Source organism: Melozone crissalis, unplaced genomic scaffold (genome assembly GCF_028551555.1).
Source record: "Melozone crissalis strain CALT ecotype California unplaced genomic scaffold, PUWL_Pcris_2 ptg000006l_1, whole genome shotgun sequence".
NCBI lineage: Eukaryota > Metazoa > Chordata > Aves > Passeriformes > Passerellidae > Melozone > Melozone crissalis.
In genome coordinates this window covers 32875450-32892311 of record NW_026535784.1, presented here as the reverse complement: position 1 = coordinate 32892311, position 16862 = coordinate 32875450, and the positions used below count along the sequence as shown (strand labels likewise).

The 16862-nt window shown below is 36.3% G+C and overlaps 1 protein-coding gene across 1 annotated transcript in view; it reads right to left on the bottom strand.

Annotated features, from left to right (window-relative positions):
* Positions 1-16862, bottom strand: part of SPOCK3 (SPARC (osteonectin), cwcv and kazal like domains proteoglycan 3) — a 164070-nt gene that overhangs the window by 46164 nt on the left and 101044 nt on the right. The window contains exon 6 of the mRNA XM_054292651.1: positions 2364-2478. Coding sequence (XP_054148626.1) covers positions 2364-2478 — 115 coding nt within the window. The remainder of the gene's footprint in view (positions 1-2363; positions 2479-16862) is intronic.

Genomic DNA, 16862 nt, shown 5'->3' with positions numbered 1-16862 from the left:
CAGATATACCAAAAAATCAGCATTTTCAATCTGAAAAGAAGAAAAATTGTCCCAAACAGCCTAGGTAGGGGATCTATTTTAGGAAACCCTTACCTATGTTATCCCTGAAAGAGGAACAGTAACCTTACCTTGCCTGTTTGGCTCCATCAAGTTTGTAAGCAACTGACATGGACGCACACAGCGTAGAATCACAGAACCATAGCAACATTTAGTTTGCAAAATATCTCCAAGATCATCAAGTCCAACCACAAGAACACTTTACAGAGCTCCATTTAAAGACAAAAATTGTATTTTAACTGTTCTTAGGAGAATTTCTGCTGTAAGAAATTTTGTATTCTGTCACAAAAAAAAAAAATGAAGTTTCACTAATGATGCTCAGCTCACCTTTGTGTTTCTCAATTTTCCTAGCTTTTGGCCTTGTAAAGAAAATATATTAATTTCACAGAATTTGGAAAAGCCCTGTGTTTTGCTTGCTCTGACAATCTGTCAGGACAGGATTAGTGTTAATTCCTATACCCATGAGACCTTTTTCCTTTTCTTTTACATAACTAGGCACAAGTAATCTTGATTCCCTGGTAACTTAAATCATCAAGAAGATTCATTTTTAAAAAATTCTAATTTTTGAAGCAAAAAAAAAAGTCTCTAGTTTTTTTTTCAGTGTTTTAGCACAGGAATATGAAAAATTAAATATGCTTGAAAGAATACACACAAAAGATAACTGCATCAGGTGAAACAGCTTCCAGCAGAGAGAATGCTGATTTTATTTTGGTAAAATCTAAGGGCAATGATAGCATATTGAAAGACTAACACTGCAGAATGATAGGCCTACTACTCACAGAGATACTTTTTGCCTCATTATCTTAATTTCACTTCATGCCCACTATTAAGCAAATATTGCCATATCCATCCTGGAGATACAGAAATTATTGCTAGAGGATGCTGCAGCCACATTAAGGTTACATTCACTGTATTTCTTATCAAAGGGGCCACAGGAGCCACACAATGCCAGGTCTTCAAGTCCTCGGTTAACAATGCAAGAAGACTACATATTTATCTATTTATTTTCAAGATACTACATAAAATAGTAAATTAATGCTTTAAAAATGTCAAGACTATAATTTTGCAGAGGGGTTCCAGCAGAAGGAGTATTTAATTACATATATTCAATTAATATTTAATTACACAATCAATTATATTGCCAAAGACTAAAAAAGGGACCTAAAGAAGTGTTTCAGAGCATTTTTTTAATTGACTTGTATGCCTGCACACAGTTTAATCTTTACAGTGGTCATCTTAATTCATTGTTAAAAGAACATTAATTTGTTTTTTAAACTAGAAAAAAAAATAGTTTTGGCAGTAGCTACAGCTTATAAAGAAAAGTGAGACTATCCTGCACAATAAATATGGAATAGTGCTTCAAACTATAATGAAATATCAGATTAGTGCAGGAATGCAATATTTTTTTCTTTTATTGCTATAAGGTTACTACAGGAAAAAACCCATCATCCTTCAAAACAGATTTTTCTGTTTTTTCAATGTATTTTACTCATCAAAAGTGTTCCTATATAGACAGAACAAAAAGATGCATCTAACAGAGATCAGTCTAAAGAAATTTTTAAAATGCAGACCTCCAATCATACCTTCCTTGACAGATTCAGGTCCATGGTAGCCTAAAACCTCATGACCACTCTCTATTCAGAAACACCAAAGACGGTATCATGTTTTGTTTAATTCCAGCTTCTGTAATCACCTTGGAGCCACTGGAATACAAACATGCTCAGCCAACATTTTTCCTCTCCGGTTTGTTCCAGCCGCAACTAAAATGCCTAAGAGGCACTGCAAAGCAACTTCATTTTCCAGCAGCATAATCTCATTCGTGGTCCAAAAGGAAAGCTGATTTACTCCTATCAAGCCCTTTGCAAATGAACTCACTTACATAATCCAGCCATTACTAACAGTTCTACAGCTCAACTGCTTGCTCCTTGGACCAGCAACAAGGACTTCTAAGTTTCCTTCCTTTCTACCACACTCTTGTTTTCTTGAATATTCAACTGAAAACACTGAGGAGCAAGGAAATAATTTCTTGACTTAGAAGCATCTGAAGGAGTATTAAAGAGAAAATGAAAAAAAGAAAAAAAGAACAGCAGTAACTCATACTACAATAGCTCATTTGAAAAATACCATGGTATTTTACTATAGGTACAATTTCAAAACCTTTGGCAAAGAAACAACCTTGAAGAAAATACATCTGGTTTTATTCAAGAATAATGAGTGTTTCTGATAACTGTAATATTCCATGTGCAAAATCTTCCTTCCTTCTGGAAATAAGTATTAAAAATATTACACAAATTACCATCACTCACCTCTCCTGTCATTTCTGCCTGCATTTGTGGATTTGTCAGAAGGGCAAGGGCAACGTCCTTCACATTTCACTGAAATTTGTTTTCCTGAGACACAGGCTTGATAGTCTAATTTGCACTGCAGGGAGACAGAATGACTATCATTAATATAAACATATGTTATTAAAAATATAAACTTCTAAGAAATTTGAAGCAATCTCTCATGAAATGCTTAAACCTTTGCATACAGGTGTGAAGAAAAGTCTTCTGCAGTATATACTAATTTTGTAACAAAAATTAGATTCAAGACAGGTACAAAGTTTTTGGTTCCTAGACTGGCTACAGTCACAGACTCAATTCAAGCATGAAGGCACTTGTGGTGTGAGACTGATTTGAATATCCATGCTAAATGGAAGCAGACTGCATTGGTTTTATCTGTATTCAATGAGCAAATAAACACAGCAACAATATTCATTATTGATAGGAAGCAATAAACCGTCAATTTTCATAGAATTTATCACTGAATTTCTATCTTTAGGAAGACAGTGTTGTGGTAAAAAAGCATTAATGAATAAAACAAAAAGCTGCTCCTAATGTAATCCTGCATAGTGACTATTTTTTCTGATACAGAAACATTCATTTGTGAGGTTTTGATCTGTGCACTTACAGCTCCAACCCAGAAACCACATAAAAGTTAACTATATCTGAGAAACAAAATTGTTGTCTCAAGCATATAGAAATAATGTAGTTAAAAAACACATACAATAGTATCATTGTAAACATTGTCACTCTTACTTTTTCTTTCAATAAAACAGTTTTTTGCATAGAGACCTTTCTCTGGGATGTTTTGTCAATGTATTATCAGGAAAAACATAAACAAGAAACAAAGAGGAGGGAAGCATCTACAAAGGGCTTTTTTCCAAAGCAAAAGAAGAAAGATTGTTATGGAGAACACTTCATCATTGAACAAAAGATGCCAGATGTCTCATTAAATAGGTAAAGGACACAGAAGCATGAGTCAGAAAAGCAGTTCAAGTAACAAATAAAAATATGAAGTATTTTCTGTGCATCACAACACTTCAGAATAATCTGACCAGAATTTGTCTCTTATTCCCTGACTTATATTTCCTTGGAGTACATAACTTCACTGTAATGCAGTTCCATTATTTGATTCTCAGGATTTCCAGAGAATGCGAAAGTCAAAGTTTCTCTCTCGCCTAAAAATATGTAAGGGGTGGGAGCACTGTAGCTATGAAAGAATCAAGGAGCCTCCTGAAAGACTGCTAGTTTCCACTAGTATACTGATGTAAGCACTGTGAATTTACAGAACTTTGTCAACTTTTTAAGCAGTCACACTTCTGGTCTTGTCACACTGTCATGCAGTTCTATAGTTTGCATAACCCAAAGTGCATCACTGTAACAAAATAGTACATTTTTGCACCATTGCCAGTACTTAAAAAGACAGAAATAATTACCTCAAATTTTCCGTACTTCAAAGTCATTATTGTACTTCAGTTCTGAATGTGTCACTTTTTGCCAAAAATGCATGGTTACAAGAAAATGACACTAAGAGAACCTTTTAAATCCCCTCCCAAAAATCCCAACATAACTGTTGCAATTGAAAGCTATATAGCATTAATATCTCATAAAGGACTAAAAAATGGAAGCAAAGCAAACACCTTCCCATGCTGATTTTGAAACAACAGAATACTTTTTCTATCTCAATTATCCTGGCTGTACAGGAGAGTGCTTGCATTACTACGATTCCTGCCAGTCCTCTCTCCAGGAAGTACATGACCCAATTCATATTTTAATGCTCCAACCAGTATTTGGAGTTTGTGGAATGGATTACCACTCAAATTTAATACTCATGCCTGCTAAAAAGAGATGTCTTTCTAGTTTTAAGATCTGAGAGTTTTTATTATTCAAACTTAGTATTTTAAGGATTCAAACGTACAGATAGCTGTGCTTTAGGCTTTTGATTACTCCCCTTGGTGAGACTGCCACTTAATATTTGACATATAAACCCATTCCAGGTCTAATTTACTGAGAAACAGAGTATGATGAGGGAAGAAAAAAAAAATAATACTTTCATTTAATTTCTGAGGATTTCTTTAATCCTTTCTTGAAAGATTATTTATTATAATCTAGAGAGATTATTTTTTACAGACTCCAACACTCCTAACTTTGATTCACTTGAATGTTGCTGAAGAGACTAATAATACTTAATAGGTGCTTCAGCCGGCACCATGAGTTGCAAGTTTAGTATTTTTTATTTATTTTTCTTTGAAGTTGTCTACTCCGTCCTATTTGCAAATAATACTATCCTTTTAAACACTAAAAATTTACTGCTCAACACCTGGCACAGGCAGAGATACATGAGATACTGAGTGCAAGGTCAGCACACAACACTTCCAAATCAGTACTTCCATTCACAGGTATGATAAAATTTTACCCTCATTGAACTCCTTTTAAGGACAGGCAGGCAGCAGAGATATATTCATTGTTTTCAGAAACAAAGTAACGTCATGGTGCTTGCATAAGTTGAAAATGAATCAAGGCAGTTCTGACAATTTCCTATTAACTGCTGATGACACCAGGAACAGAACTCTGGTTCAAACCTCTTGACACCATTCCCCAAATTAACAGTGCACTAGGATACTGTAAAGATAGCTCAGTTAAATTAAGGTGGGTCAAACTTCCTCCAATGTTACTCTTAAACTGGTAGAAGAGCAAGCAACATACCTGAAAAACTCCACAGGAAAAAAATCACTGACATGCAGGCTATGAGGACACAATGAGAAATAGTGGTCAAAAAGGAGAGGTGGTGTGAGGGGATTCATGCCAGGGCAGCACTCAACTTGATTTCCTAATCACATCTCCATGACTTTTCAATGGTCTTGGAAATCTGGAGAATCAACAGGAAGCTGGCAGATACTGACTCAGTTGCACTTCTCAGTTGCCCGGTAAAATTATGGAGAAGATTATTCTGGGAGTTACAGGAAGACATATGAAGGACAATGCAGGCCAGGACAGCTTAATGAGGATGAGTCCAACTTGACAATTTCCTTTTACAACAAAGTTATCCCCCTAGCTGACCAAGGGGGGCCCAGTTGATAAAATCTTTCTGGATTTCAGTAATGCTTTCAATGCTGCCTCTTACAGTGTCCCTGTGGAGAAAATGTCCAACAGACAGCAGGATAAACCCATCAGGCAATGTGTGAGCTCATGGGTTGGACACAAAGCTCTGTGGGGTAAATGGGAACATCAGGGGATTTTCTTAGGGGAACATCAGGCTGGTAACCAGTCACTACTGGGGTTCTACACAACTCCACTGCACGGCCAGGGATCTTCAAAGTCCTCATAAACAACTTGGATGCAGGACTCAAAAGTATACGAAGCAAGTTTGGCAATGATACTCAGTTGTGAGGAGGTGTTGACTCCCTCCAAGGCAGAGAGGTCCTGCAGAGACCTGGACAAACAAGGGTGGGAAATCACCGACTGTATGAAGGTCAACAAAGAAAAGTACCAGATCCTGCACCTAGAATGGGCAACCCTGGATGAATACAGCTGAACTGGGGAATGAGATGCTGGAAAACAGTGCCATGGAAAGGAAACTGGGGTCCTGACTCATAGCAAGTTGAATTTGAGTCATTGTGCCCTGGCAGCCACACAGGCAACCATGCCCTGGGGTGCATCAGGCACAGCATCACCAGCCAGGCAAGGGAGGGGATTGTCCTGCTCTGCTCTGCACTGGGGCAGCCTCACCTCGAGTGCTGGGGGCAGTTTTGGGTGCCACAACATAAAAAAGATCTAAAGCCATCAGAGACCCTCCAAAGGAGAGCCACAAAGATGGTGAAGGGCCTTGAGGGGAAGCTGTGTGAGGAGTGGCTGAGGTCACTTGGTCCATTCAGCCTGGACAAAAGGAGACTGAGGGGAGACCTCACTGCAGCCTGCAGCTTCCTCATGAGGGAAAGAGGATGTGCAGGCACTGATCTCTCCTCTGTGGTGATCAGTGACAGGACTCAAGGGAATGGTCTGATGCTGTGTTAGGGGAGGTTTAGGTTGGATATTAGGACAAGGTTCTTCACCCAGAGGGTGGCTGGGCATGGAACAGCTCCCCAGAGATGTGGTCACAGCACCAAGCTTGGCAGAGCTCAAGGCTCTCAGGCACATGTGACTCTTGGGGCTGTCTTCTGTAGGCCAGGAGCTGGACACGAAGATTCTTGTGGGTCCCTTCCAACTCAGGTTATTCTCTGATTCTAGAAGGTTGGAAGGTGAGCTAAAGGATATCCTATTAAACACGGAACAGTTTTAGAAGATAGAAATATATAAAAAAAAGTCAAAATATTAAAATAGGCTGAAATATAATGTAATTCAATACAGAAAATTCCTATGTTCTACTGTTACACAGACAAAATAATCAAGATATTAACAAGCTGAAGCAACTGGCTAGACATCCATTCTAAAGGAAAAATAGAATGGATGATCTAGTGATCATTAAAAACAATTGAACTGTTTTTAAAAACATGATACCAGGATATATCAATGTTAGTGCAACCTACAAAACATGCAAGATAATTTCACATAGCTCTGGCAGCACTGTACAGCTTGCAACAAAGTTTCAAAGACAGGAATTAAATGAAAAAGGAGTAACAGGAATAATGAGACATCTAGAAAATAGTCACCAAAAAGAGACTGAAGGACTGGGTCTTAAGAAAAGACTATTCACAAAACAGCTATCAAATAGGCAAAAGACATCTGAAAGGTACCTGAAAAGAATACCACAATGAATGTTACAAGAAATAATTGTCTTGAACTCCTGCAGAGAAGTAATAAATTAGATACTAGGCAGACTTTTTAAGAAGGGTAGTGACATCTTAAAACAAATCATTGGAGAAGCTTTTTGAATCTTAATAATTGTCTTTACAACCAGGCTTAGATAAATCCATCAAGAATTGCACCTGTGTAGCTTATCTTGCTTTGACAACACGGGGGGATCAGGCAGCATCAAGCTTATTCAGTTGGGAAGCACAGTACAGACCTGCTCCAGGAATGAACCAGGGTCAAAAGATTATTGCTTGCATTAATCTTGCTCATTTGGAGAAGTGTTTGAAAGATGTGTAATGAATGAACTAGGGAGATAGTAAAAAAGGAAAGAAAAGTAAGGCTTATACTGGTCTATTGATCCTAGATAATTTCAGCAAAATTCAGTTTGGTACTGAATGCATTTGTGCTCTCTTGAGCTCTTGAAAACCTGATTTATGATTTGGGAACATGGTAAGTATTTTTAGATAAACTAAAACAAAAATTAGTTGAATATATAATGCTTTGAAATGTGAAATATGAACCAAAAAAATTCCTTAAATTGGATATCCACATCTCACATATAATTTACTTGCTTTCATCTGCAGAACCATCATCTATCTGTAAAAAGACATATCACACAGAGGGACAGTGTGTGAGACAGCTGTAAATTAGTTGCTATTTGTAGACTTCTCAAAATCTACAGGGAATAAAGACATATTAAAGTAGATGAGAAACTAAGTTTAACTGTCTGGCTGCCATATAATAAAAGAAAAAAAGTGCGTACTGACAACAATTTCCTGATTAGATAAAAGGGAGGTATGTCCATTCTGTGTGTTAAGTGAGTGAAGAGCCCTCTGGAAGAAAACAACAGAATTAGAACTGCATTACAAGTCTACCCAAAAAGAAAGAAAGTCCTTGCGCAGCATTCACTCCGGCATTTCCAATAATTTTATCAATCTGCTTTTTCTCACAGACTTAATTCTGTTCCTTTTTGAAAATGCTTCAACCTCAGTGCAAGGCAACATTTTTCCACAACAGTAGAGTCTTGCCAGAAATTTCTAGTGGCTTTTAAACAAAACTAATTCAAACTAAGTAATGAGGACACCCGTGAGTTCTCTGGCAAATAAAGAACAGAAGCTCATGAACAGAAGTCCTGAGGTACAATCTGCAGACACTCCCCTCCAATCCCTCTTTTCCATCTGTATACCTCCTGGGCAGCTGGAAGCAGATCTGATAGACTGCTACAGTACACAAGTCAGCAGAAATTAGCTGCCAGGATATCCATCTAGATGTCCAGTGAATACTGTGTCCATTATGCGCCTCAAGCCCTTCACACTGAAAGACTGAAGTCTGGCCTGATGCATTAACACACCCTTCTCTAAACAGGACCACTGGACAAAGTGTGAATTCAGTGTCAAGAGTCTTTCAGATACTTTCATCTGCTGAGGTGCTGATACTTAGAGAAATACTTTCTAGAACACCATCATATTTAATACTGAGCATTTAGTAAATTACTTTTTAGAGAGCAAATAATTAATATCTATGCAACTGTAGAGTGTCTCATTTTGGAAGGTAACCATCCCCTTTAGGTGTACTTCATCCCAACATCAGCTCTGTAGAAGTCCCTGATGCTCTTGTACATTTAAAAATCAAACAGGGCATGCTATCCAATTCCAAGGAAAAATACAAAAATAATTAAATTCAGATTCCCCCTGATAATTATCAGTTCATATGGTACAAATAGAATTGCTGGGTTTATTTGGAATATTCTTTCAAGTCTATATGCTCCCCCCAAAACATGCTCACAGCTCTTTCTTTTCGGTATATTTTCTGGATGATCAACAACTCATGGCAGATGAATGATGCATCCTGTATGATGCAACCAAGGGGATCTCTGAGAAAATAGCTCATTGCTAGAGTACCACACAGATATATTTTTCCTAATATCATTGTATGTTTCACAGGTAGAAATCTTTCCCACGGAGCTCCACATTCATGCATCAATACAGATGTTTTCTCTCTCTTTTTAGAAGCTGGTATCTGACAGCTGAACTTTCAACTTCATGCTGTTTTCTTAACCACCTTCCCCATTTTCAAACTTTATTCCTATTTCACAAAGCTTACATGCATTCCCCAGCACAAAATTGGCCTCTAATGTATTTGGTGCAAAATGCCATGTGAAATTATGCCCTCAGATTTGAATCTAAGTCAAATGTGTAAAGAAAGTATCTTTTTTAACTCAGCTGGTGGTTCCTGTCACCAAGCACAGGGGCAGGGTAGGTAGGGTGAGTGCTGATCAGGTGTGTTCCAGGTCCAGTTCAACACAGACCATTTGCTGATACAGAGCATGGCAGAGAAGTTAAGGACTTGCTTCATGCAATCACTTAAGGCTGGCTTAAAATGAAGGTGAAAATATGGCCAAGTTAATGACGTGGTAAACCTAATTTAGAAAATTTTATGTAAATAGGATTTTCTTTACAAAAAGCAGCCAAGAAGGTATAGAATTTCAAGCCAAATGCAGCTAGGCATAATGCCAAGAGACCACATTTTCAACAAATTCAAGTTTAAGAATGGAAAAATTAATGTGCAAATCTATCCATGAAGCATCACCCAGATCTACAAATGCCTTTTTGTCTCATCAGTTACCTGCATGTGTATTACTCACCTAAAAAATAGGAGTGTGGATAAAAAGCTTTTCAGTAAACAAGTACTGCTATTTGAAATGAAAACAACTGTTGAATATATCAACCATAAAGACATGCAACTAGCATTTTAATAAGAAAAAAACAGGAAATGTGTCTATTGAACCAAGATCCTGAGAAAAGAAAATATTTTGTCGTTGAAAGAGCACTGATGATATATTTTTTATGAAACTATGAACTAGAGAATGCTATTTTCATGACAAAATGAAAACCTGTATGCACAGTTTTCTTCCCATCCACCTTAACTCTTGTCTGTTTCCTTTAATGCACTGCAGTGCAATAGTATAAAATTTAAAGCTTGAAATCATTGAAATCAGGTCAACTAGATAGTCAATCTTTTTTGGGCACCCTGGAACACACATTAAATCACAGAAATATGCCAATAGATGCCTACTGGGATTATTTAAATTAGGCACCTACTTATCTTGGCTTTCCTACTTAGAGGCTATTAGAGACATATGATGCTTAGGAGCTTCTGCAAATCCATCGAAGAACTTATCTGCTTTTAAAATCTGCTGTCTGAATTTTTAGACACCTACTCAGTTCGGAAAATATATAGTCCACTATCTTATGCTGTAAATATGGCAAACAGGCTAACTACTATTTTATACTCTCAAGTAAGAACAAAAACTTAACCAATGGTAAGTCCCTACTTGAAATACACTATTTCTAGTAAATTGAGAATAATTAATAATAATGCTTTTAGTACTTGTGTAACAAACGTAATATATTTCCTCAAGTTCAAATCAGTATTTCAATATTCCTTGAATACAATAAATTGTGTAAAAAGACATTTAAAATTTTAAAAATATTGCCATTTAAAAACTTATTCACACAGGATGTAAAAACATATAACTATATTATATATTATATCATGCCTTGGCTTATTCCAAAAATATAAACATTGATGTAGTCCAGACTTTTACTAAAAGCTTCTGGTAAGCATTCTTAACACAAAAACCATAAACCTCTTTCTGATATATTCAAGCATATACTCAAATTCTGGCTCTTATTCAGAGCTCTTGCCTGTATAGTCCAAACCTCAGCACTTCATCAGGCTCCTTGTTTCAAACTTCTCCATCACATTTATCCCACCCAGCTAGAGATGCACAGAATGTGACTCAACACTGTGTATGCAAAATCCTTGGTGCACCCCATTGCTGGCATTCAGTATTTTGCAATTTGGAGAAATTTTCTTGAGAGACAGAAAAAATAAATATTTCTCAGCTAAAACAAACTACATTTTCAAGTTCCTACTGCAAATTTGAAAATTAACATCCAAACAAGACATTCACCCATTTTTAAAGGTGAACGAAATAAATTCATTCTCCTACACAACCATCTTAAAAATAGCCGACCACACTGGTTCAAAAGTCAGCTAGTAAAGCTCTTCATCTAGCATGCAAATTTCTGAAAAATGGCAATAGTAAAGTACAAGTAACGGCAAAGCTGTAAAACCTTATAACAAGACACAAATGGGTTCTAAAAGTGTGGAATTTTTTGTTAAAACAATTTGCTTATTCCTTATTAGTATGCATTATCACTGTATTTTTAATGTAATATGACTTCCTAAGCCATGCTGGCTGATTGCACTGCTAATTAAACAAGTTCAATTCATCCAATTATATCTAAGTTGAAATATTTATAAAGTTGTATGTGAGCTAAAATAGCATCTAAAGGGCAGGTTCATTCGTTTCAATTACATGAAAAATATAAAAGTACTAAAAGCAACATGCACATGGCTAGACAGTCCATACTGGGTTTCAAATTTCAAAAGACATTTAAACAAATCTTTGTCAACTGTGGTGAAGAAGGAAGAAAAAAGGGAAAAAAAAAAAAAGAGAAAGCAAATAAAAAGGAAAAATAAGTTCTATATAGTTGGCTACAAGTAGGTGAAACACCTAGGCACTCTCAGTTTTCTTATCAGCATATGGCCTATTCACCTCTCTGCTTTTTTGCTCACCTAAAAATGTATCCTAATATTCATTTGAACTCCAAGAGCTAGATTTAATTTATTAAACAGTCCAAAATACAAGGCTCCATGTGCTATCAGTGACAAAAACATTTATGAAATTCCACATTCATACTAGTTTTCACACAGGGAAGAAACACTGTTTGGTACAAGTGGGAATTAATATTCCAAAGCATGACTGTTTTTCACTAGATCACATATCTCTTCTTGAATTTAAAGAGATATAGCTTGTGTAGAGGCACACAGAACTGAGCCTAAATCTTTCCCCTTCGTGCTGCTAGTACTTGATTTCTAAAACATGCAAAACTTTTCCATGTTTTGTGACAAACACATATGGATTAAAACCGGGACAACACAAAGCCAAGTTTTCATATGTTATGTTTTGAATGAAGAGCCAGAGTGACAAATTTTGCTGCATCAGTGCTTATTTTTCTTTTCCAGTAAGTGTATGGTGGCCTTAAATATTACTATTTTTTGCTGTTGTTGACACATTGCTGTGATGCAGAGGACTTACCTCTGATACTCAGTCATATGTCTGAATTTGTTTTCAATGAAATATCCACACAGCAATTGGCTCACATTTATACTATTTCATTGTGAGCTTGCAGGATTTACAGATTTAAAAAAAAAACAAACCCAAAACATGAGACTTGGAAGAAAATTCTTTAGCGTTACAGACATTTTTCCTCATTGAAATCTGACAAAAAAAATGACAGAAGTTTCTCTTTTTCTCCAGTGCTAGTTTATAGCACTATAGCATTGCTGGTCTAAATCTGTTATGCTGTCTGAGATCTAAATTTCACAGTATTTCAGCTTCTTTCTAAATGTGCAAATGGGACCTGTATGAACACTGTGTAAGAATATTATTTTAGAAGCTAAGCACTTTTTTCCATTTCACTAATAAATTCAATTACATGTTTTAAAAAAATTAAGTTGAATAATTACATTTTTTCTAGCAATTTTCACTTTATTTGCAGCTTTCACTGAGCCAAGATCTGAGCCAGTTCTCATTTGCCATTTGCTTGTTTCCATTTCAACTTCTTTAACCCCATTCTTATCACAGATTGTTACTATAAACTCTCAAAATCTGTTTCTAGGTCGATGTTCTTTCACTTCATGTCATCTTTAACCATTTTCTCCCCCTATTAGAAGCTTCTTTTCCATTTTTTTTTGAAATAAATGCCTAAGCAGTGGCTTCTAAAGATCATAAGAATACTCTAAACCCACCTATCTCTTGAATTATTACCATCCTTATCTTCTACTCCACTGAAACCATATGCTTTAATGGATTCCACTTGGTAACTCTGAGGCAATTGTGTTTCTTGATCTCCTGCTTGCAACTGACACAGCTCATCTCAAACTTCTACACTACTTTGTTAATGTTTCCAGCAACTACAAAGCACACAAGAACATTATTAATTGCCTCAACCCCCCAGACCCTTCTCTCTGTTGGTTTCGTCACAGAATTGCTTTCTGCTCCACAAGGCTAACTAAGGCAGCTCCTGTGTTTGGCTCCTATGCATTTCTGCCCACATGCGATGTAGACCCATTTTTCTGGAAAAGAACTGCTGTGCCAAAATGAATCCATATTATTTTAGTTGTAATTCTAGTTACAATATTTTAAATACTGTTTTCAAAAGATTAACTTCTGATGGTTGAACCTCCCAGAGAAAATACTGTTCTCCATGTAAGTATGTATGTCTCTAATGAAATCTAAAGTTTAAGAAATCTGAATCTTTAACTATAATCTCCACTTTCAGAAGTGTGACTTCTCCTGCTTTACTGGCTGTCCCATTTGACAGTTAACACACAAATTTACATTTGGAATTTTGTTTCTGTATCCTACTGCTGTGACATGAGAGTTCTTTAATAAAGACTGATACTTTCACTTACCTGTTTGTCCTATTCTTTTATTGATTTTTCCTTCCAGCCTAGATGCTTTTTATTCCAGAAAAAAACATTAAACCATTTAAAAAAAACCCACACACAGAGTCACAGTATGACTCCATGTATGAGGGTTGGAAAGGCCCTTGGAGATCATCTAGTTCAGATTCTTCTGCCATGGGCAAATAAATCTACTTTTCCCAAAGCCCCTTCCAAGCTGGCCTTGAATACTTTCAGGGTTGAGGCATCCACAACGTCTCTGGGGAGGCTGTGCTAGCAACTCATCACCTACATAGTAAAGAATTTCTTCCTGATATAAAACCCAAATCTACTCATGGTCTGTTTAAAACCATTCTCTCCCTTATCCCATCACTACCTGCACTTGCACAAAGTCTCTCTACATCTGTCTTGCATGTCCCTTGCTTGGCTCCTCTATCACTTGGAGGATGAATTTCTCATGAACACATTCCAGGGACGCCCTGCAATGCTGGTGCCCTGCTGTGCTGTCCCTCCAGCAGGGCAGCTGAAGTCCCTCATGAGGACCAGGGCTTGGGAAAGTGAGGCTGCTCCTGTCTGTCTACTGAAGCCCTCATTCACCTGTTTTTCCTGGTTAGGTGGCCTGTAGCAGTCCGCCACTTTAATGTCACCTGTCCCTGTCTCCCGTTAATCCTGACCCTCAAGCCCTTGGTCAGCATCTCATCCATTCCAAGGTGGATCTCCATTTAAAGGAATTATACAGATAAAGTCTTTGGAAAATATTTTCCAAGTCTATAAAGTTGCAATTCTTTTTTCTTTTGTTTTTATTGAAGTATTAAATTTTAGGTATCTCTTAATGCAAATTCAATATATTAAACAAACATGATATTCTGGAAATGAAAAAGGGAATCAAATTCAATTCCTCCTCATATAAATACATCATCCTAGTCTGAGAAATACTGAATTGCTCAGAATTTCAAAATATTAAAGTTTCTGTAAAGCATTTTGTTATCTAAGCTATGATATTTTTTCTCTACAGTTTTAGCAGCTATTTATTTTCAATGCAGTAGATAAAGAGATCAGTTATGTATAATTTGATATAACTTAGAATTTTTAGTACATCAGCCTATTTGAAAATCTGGATTTTATAACTTTATCGACTAACTTTAGTCACCCTTATGATATTTCTCTGACTTTTTTTTTTTCTTTCAATATCACATCCTATCAATATAAAGGTTCCAGATAAAATTTCAGGCCTTACTGGCAAAACCCATCCATGTCTGATTTTCCAGCTGCAGGCCATCTCATTTCCTTCTTTTTTTTTATTGTTTGACTTTTTTAAGCATTTAAACAATAAATAAGCCGTTTCTACTATTTCTGTAAAGACCCAAAGTATAATCCAGGATCAATCAAAGATGACACATTTTATTTTTATCACTGTCTATTCATCAGTCTCATTCTACAAAAGTTTGTTGAAAACAGGGTTTGTTGAAAAGGGTTTTCATTGCTTGTGGGGTTTCTTAAGTGGAGAGAATGGGGCAGAAGAAGGGCTGGCCATGGTTTGTTGGCATTTTTTTGGGGTTTGGTATTTTTCCCCCCATTTACCAGCACCATTTATTTTCCAGTGTACCTCAGCCACAAGTTCATTGTAACAGTACAACCCAGATTTGGTCTGAAGAAGTTTTTGAATTTTTCCACTTACAAAAGGGGTGATTTTGGCTGGGTGTTCCTTGGGCTAGAGACACAAATCTTGATTTTGAGATGTCCCTCTTGAGATAATCTGCTTTTATTAGAAAAACAAATCAGTCCTGATAAATCACCAGGAAGAAGATCCTTGCAGCTGCAAAAGTAAAAGAACCTGTACACTGTCAAACAATTTATTTCAGAGAGATTACATTATTTTATTACTAAAGGTGGCAGGCAACGATTTCACCTTAATATTTTTGGCTACATTTCAACTGACAGTTAAGTCTACAGCAGATTGCTTAGTAACAAGGCAAATAAAAATGGAAAGGCATAGTGGATTAGCCCAATTTAAGAAGTAAGACTGACATACATTGAGTCAGGCTTGTGAAAAATACTTTTTTTTACTAATGCAAAACATCTATTTTGTAATAGCAATTCTTTTTCCATAAATCTCCTGAAGCAGAAAAAAACTGTCAGCAGCTCAGGCATGTGATCTGAAAGTTCACAATACACTAATTTGTACATTTAAATCAACTTAAGTTATATAAAATCACAATCCTTAAAATAACAACAAAGATTAAAAATGCCAATATGTATTTTTTTGCTTCTTGACAACAAGCTGTCTTATACCAGACACACTGCTAAGAGACACAGATATTAAGTTAAAATTTCAAAAATACCTGAAAAGAATAAAGATAGCAATGATTTTAAAAAGAAAAATGTTAAATATGGATGCTGTCAGAATAAAAATCTATTTCTGATTCATGCAAAATGGCAAACGAAAATTGGATGGAATATTAAACTCACTCCTTCCCACAGTGCAATTTTATCCCCAAATCTTCTCATAGAAAAGAAATGTAATTTGAGAGACTGAAGAAAGTATTTGAATATTAAAAAGCTCTAAATCCACATACCTGTCTATCTGTGGAGTCATTCAAGATGTTTATCCTCTTTTCTGACTACTTTTCTGTACAGTTTGCATCTTACTCTTTAGACTCATTACTTATGAAAAACATCATTATGGCTATTTACACATACAGGGTTGTTGTCAATAACATGAAGTTTTCATAGGTAGGAGAAAATATATTTCATAAGAAATTCACTGTCAATGTGAAGCCATCTTGAGCAAATTGCTGCTAACATCAGAACTGCCAAAGCAATCCTGGCCAATGGGCATAATTTAAAGATTAAGTTATTTCTGTTGTGTTTTCAAAATACTGCAAACACTGTTCATTTGCCTTACTTAAGGTTAGATTTTGCTGAAGTGGGACTAATTTTCAACTGCATTCAACTTAAGAGAGAAAACTTCAGCCTATTATACCAAGCACCAGAGCTGAAATCAAAATATGCAAAATCCACTCAAAAGAAGATTCATCTGCATGACCGCATTTTCTTTCCCCTCTTGGCCATTTTTCTGGAAGTCCAGCTACAATACAGTGCAATATGGGAGAATTGTTCCAACAGAAGCACCCAAGCCTGAGCATCACCATCTCA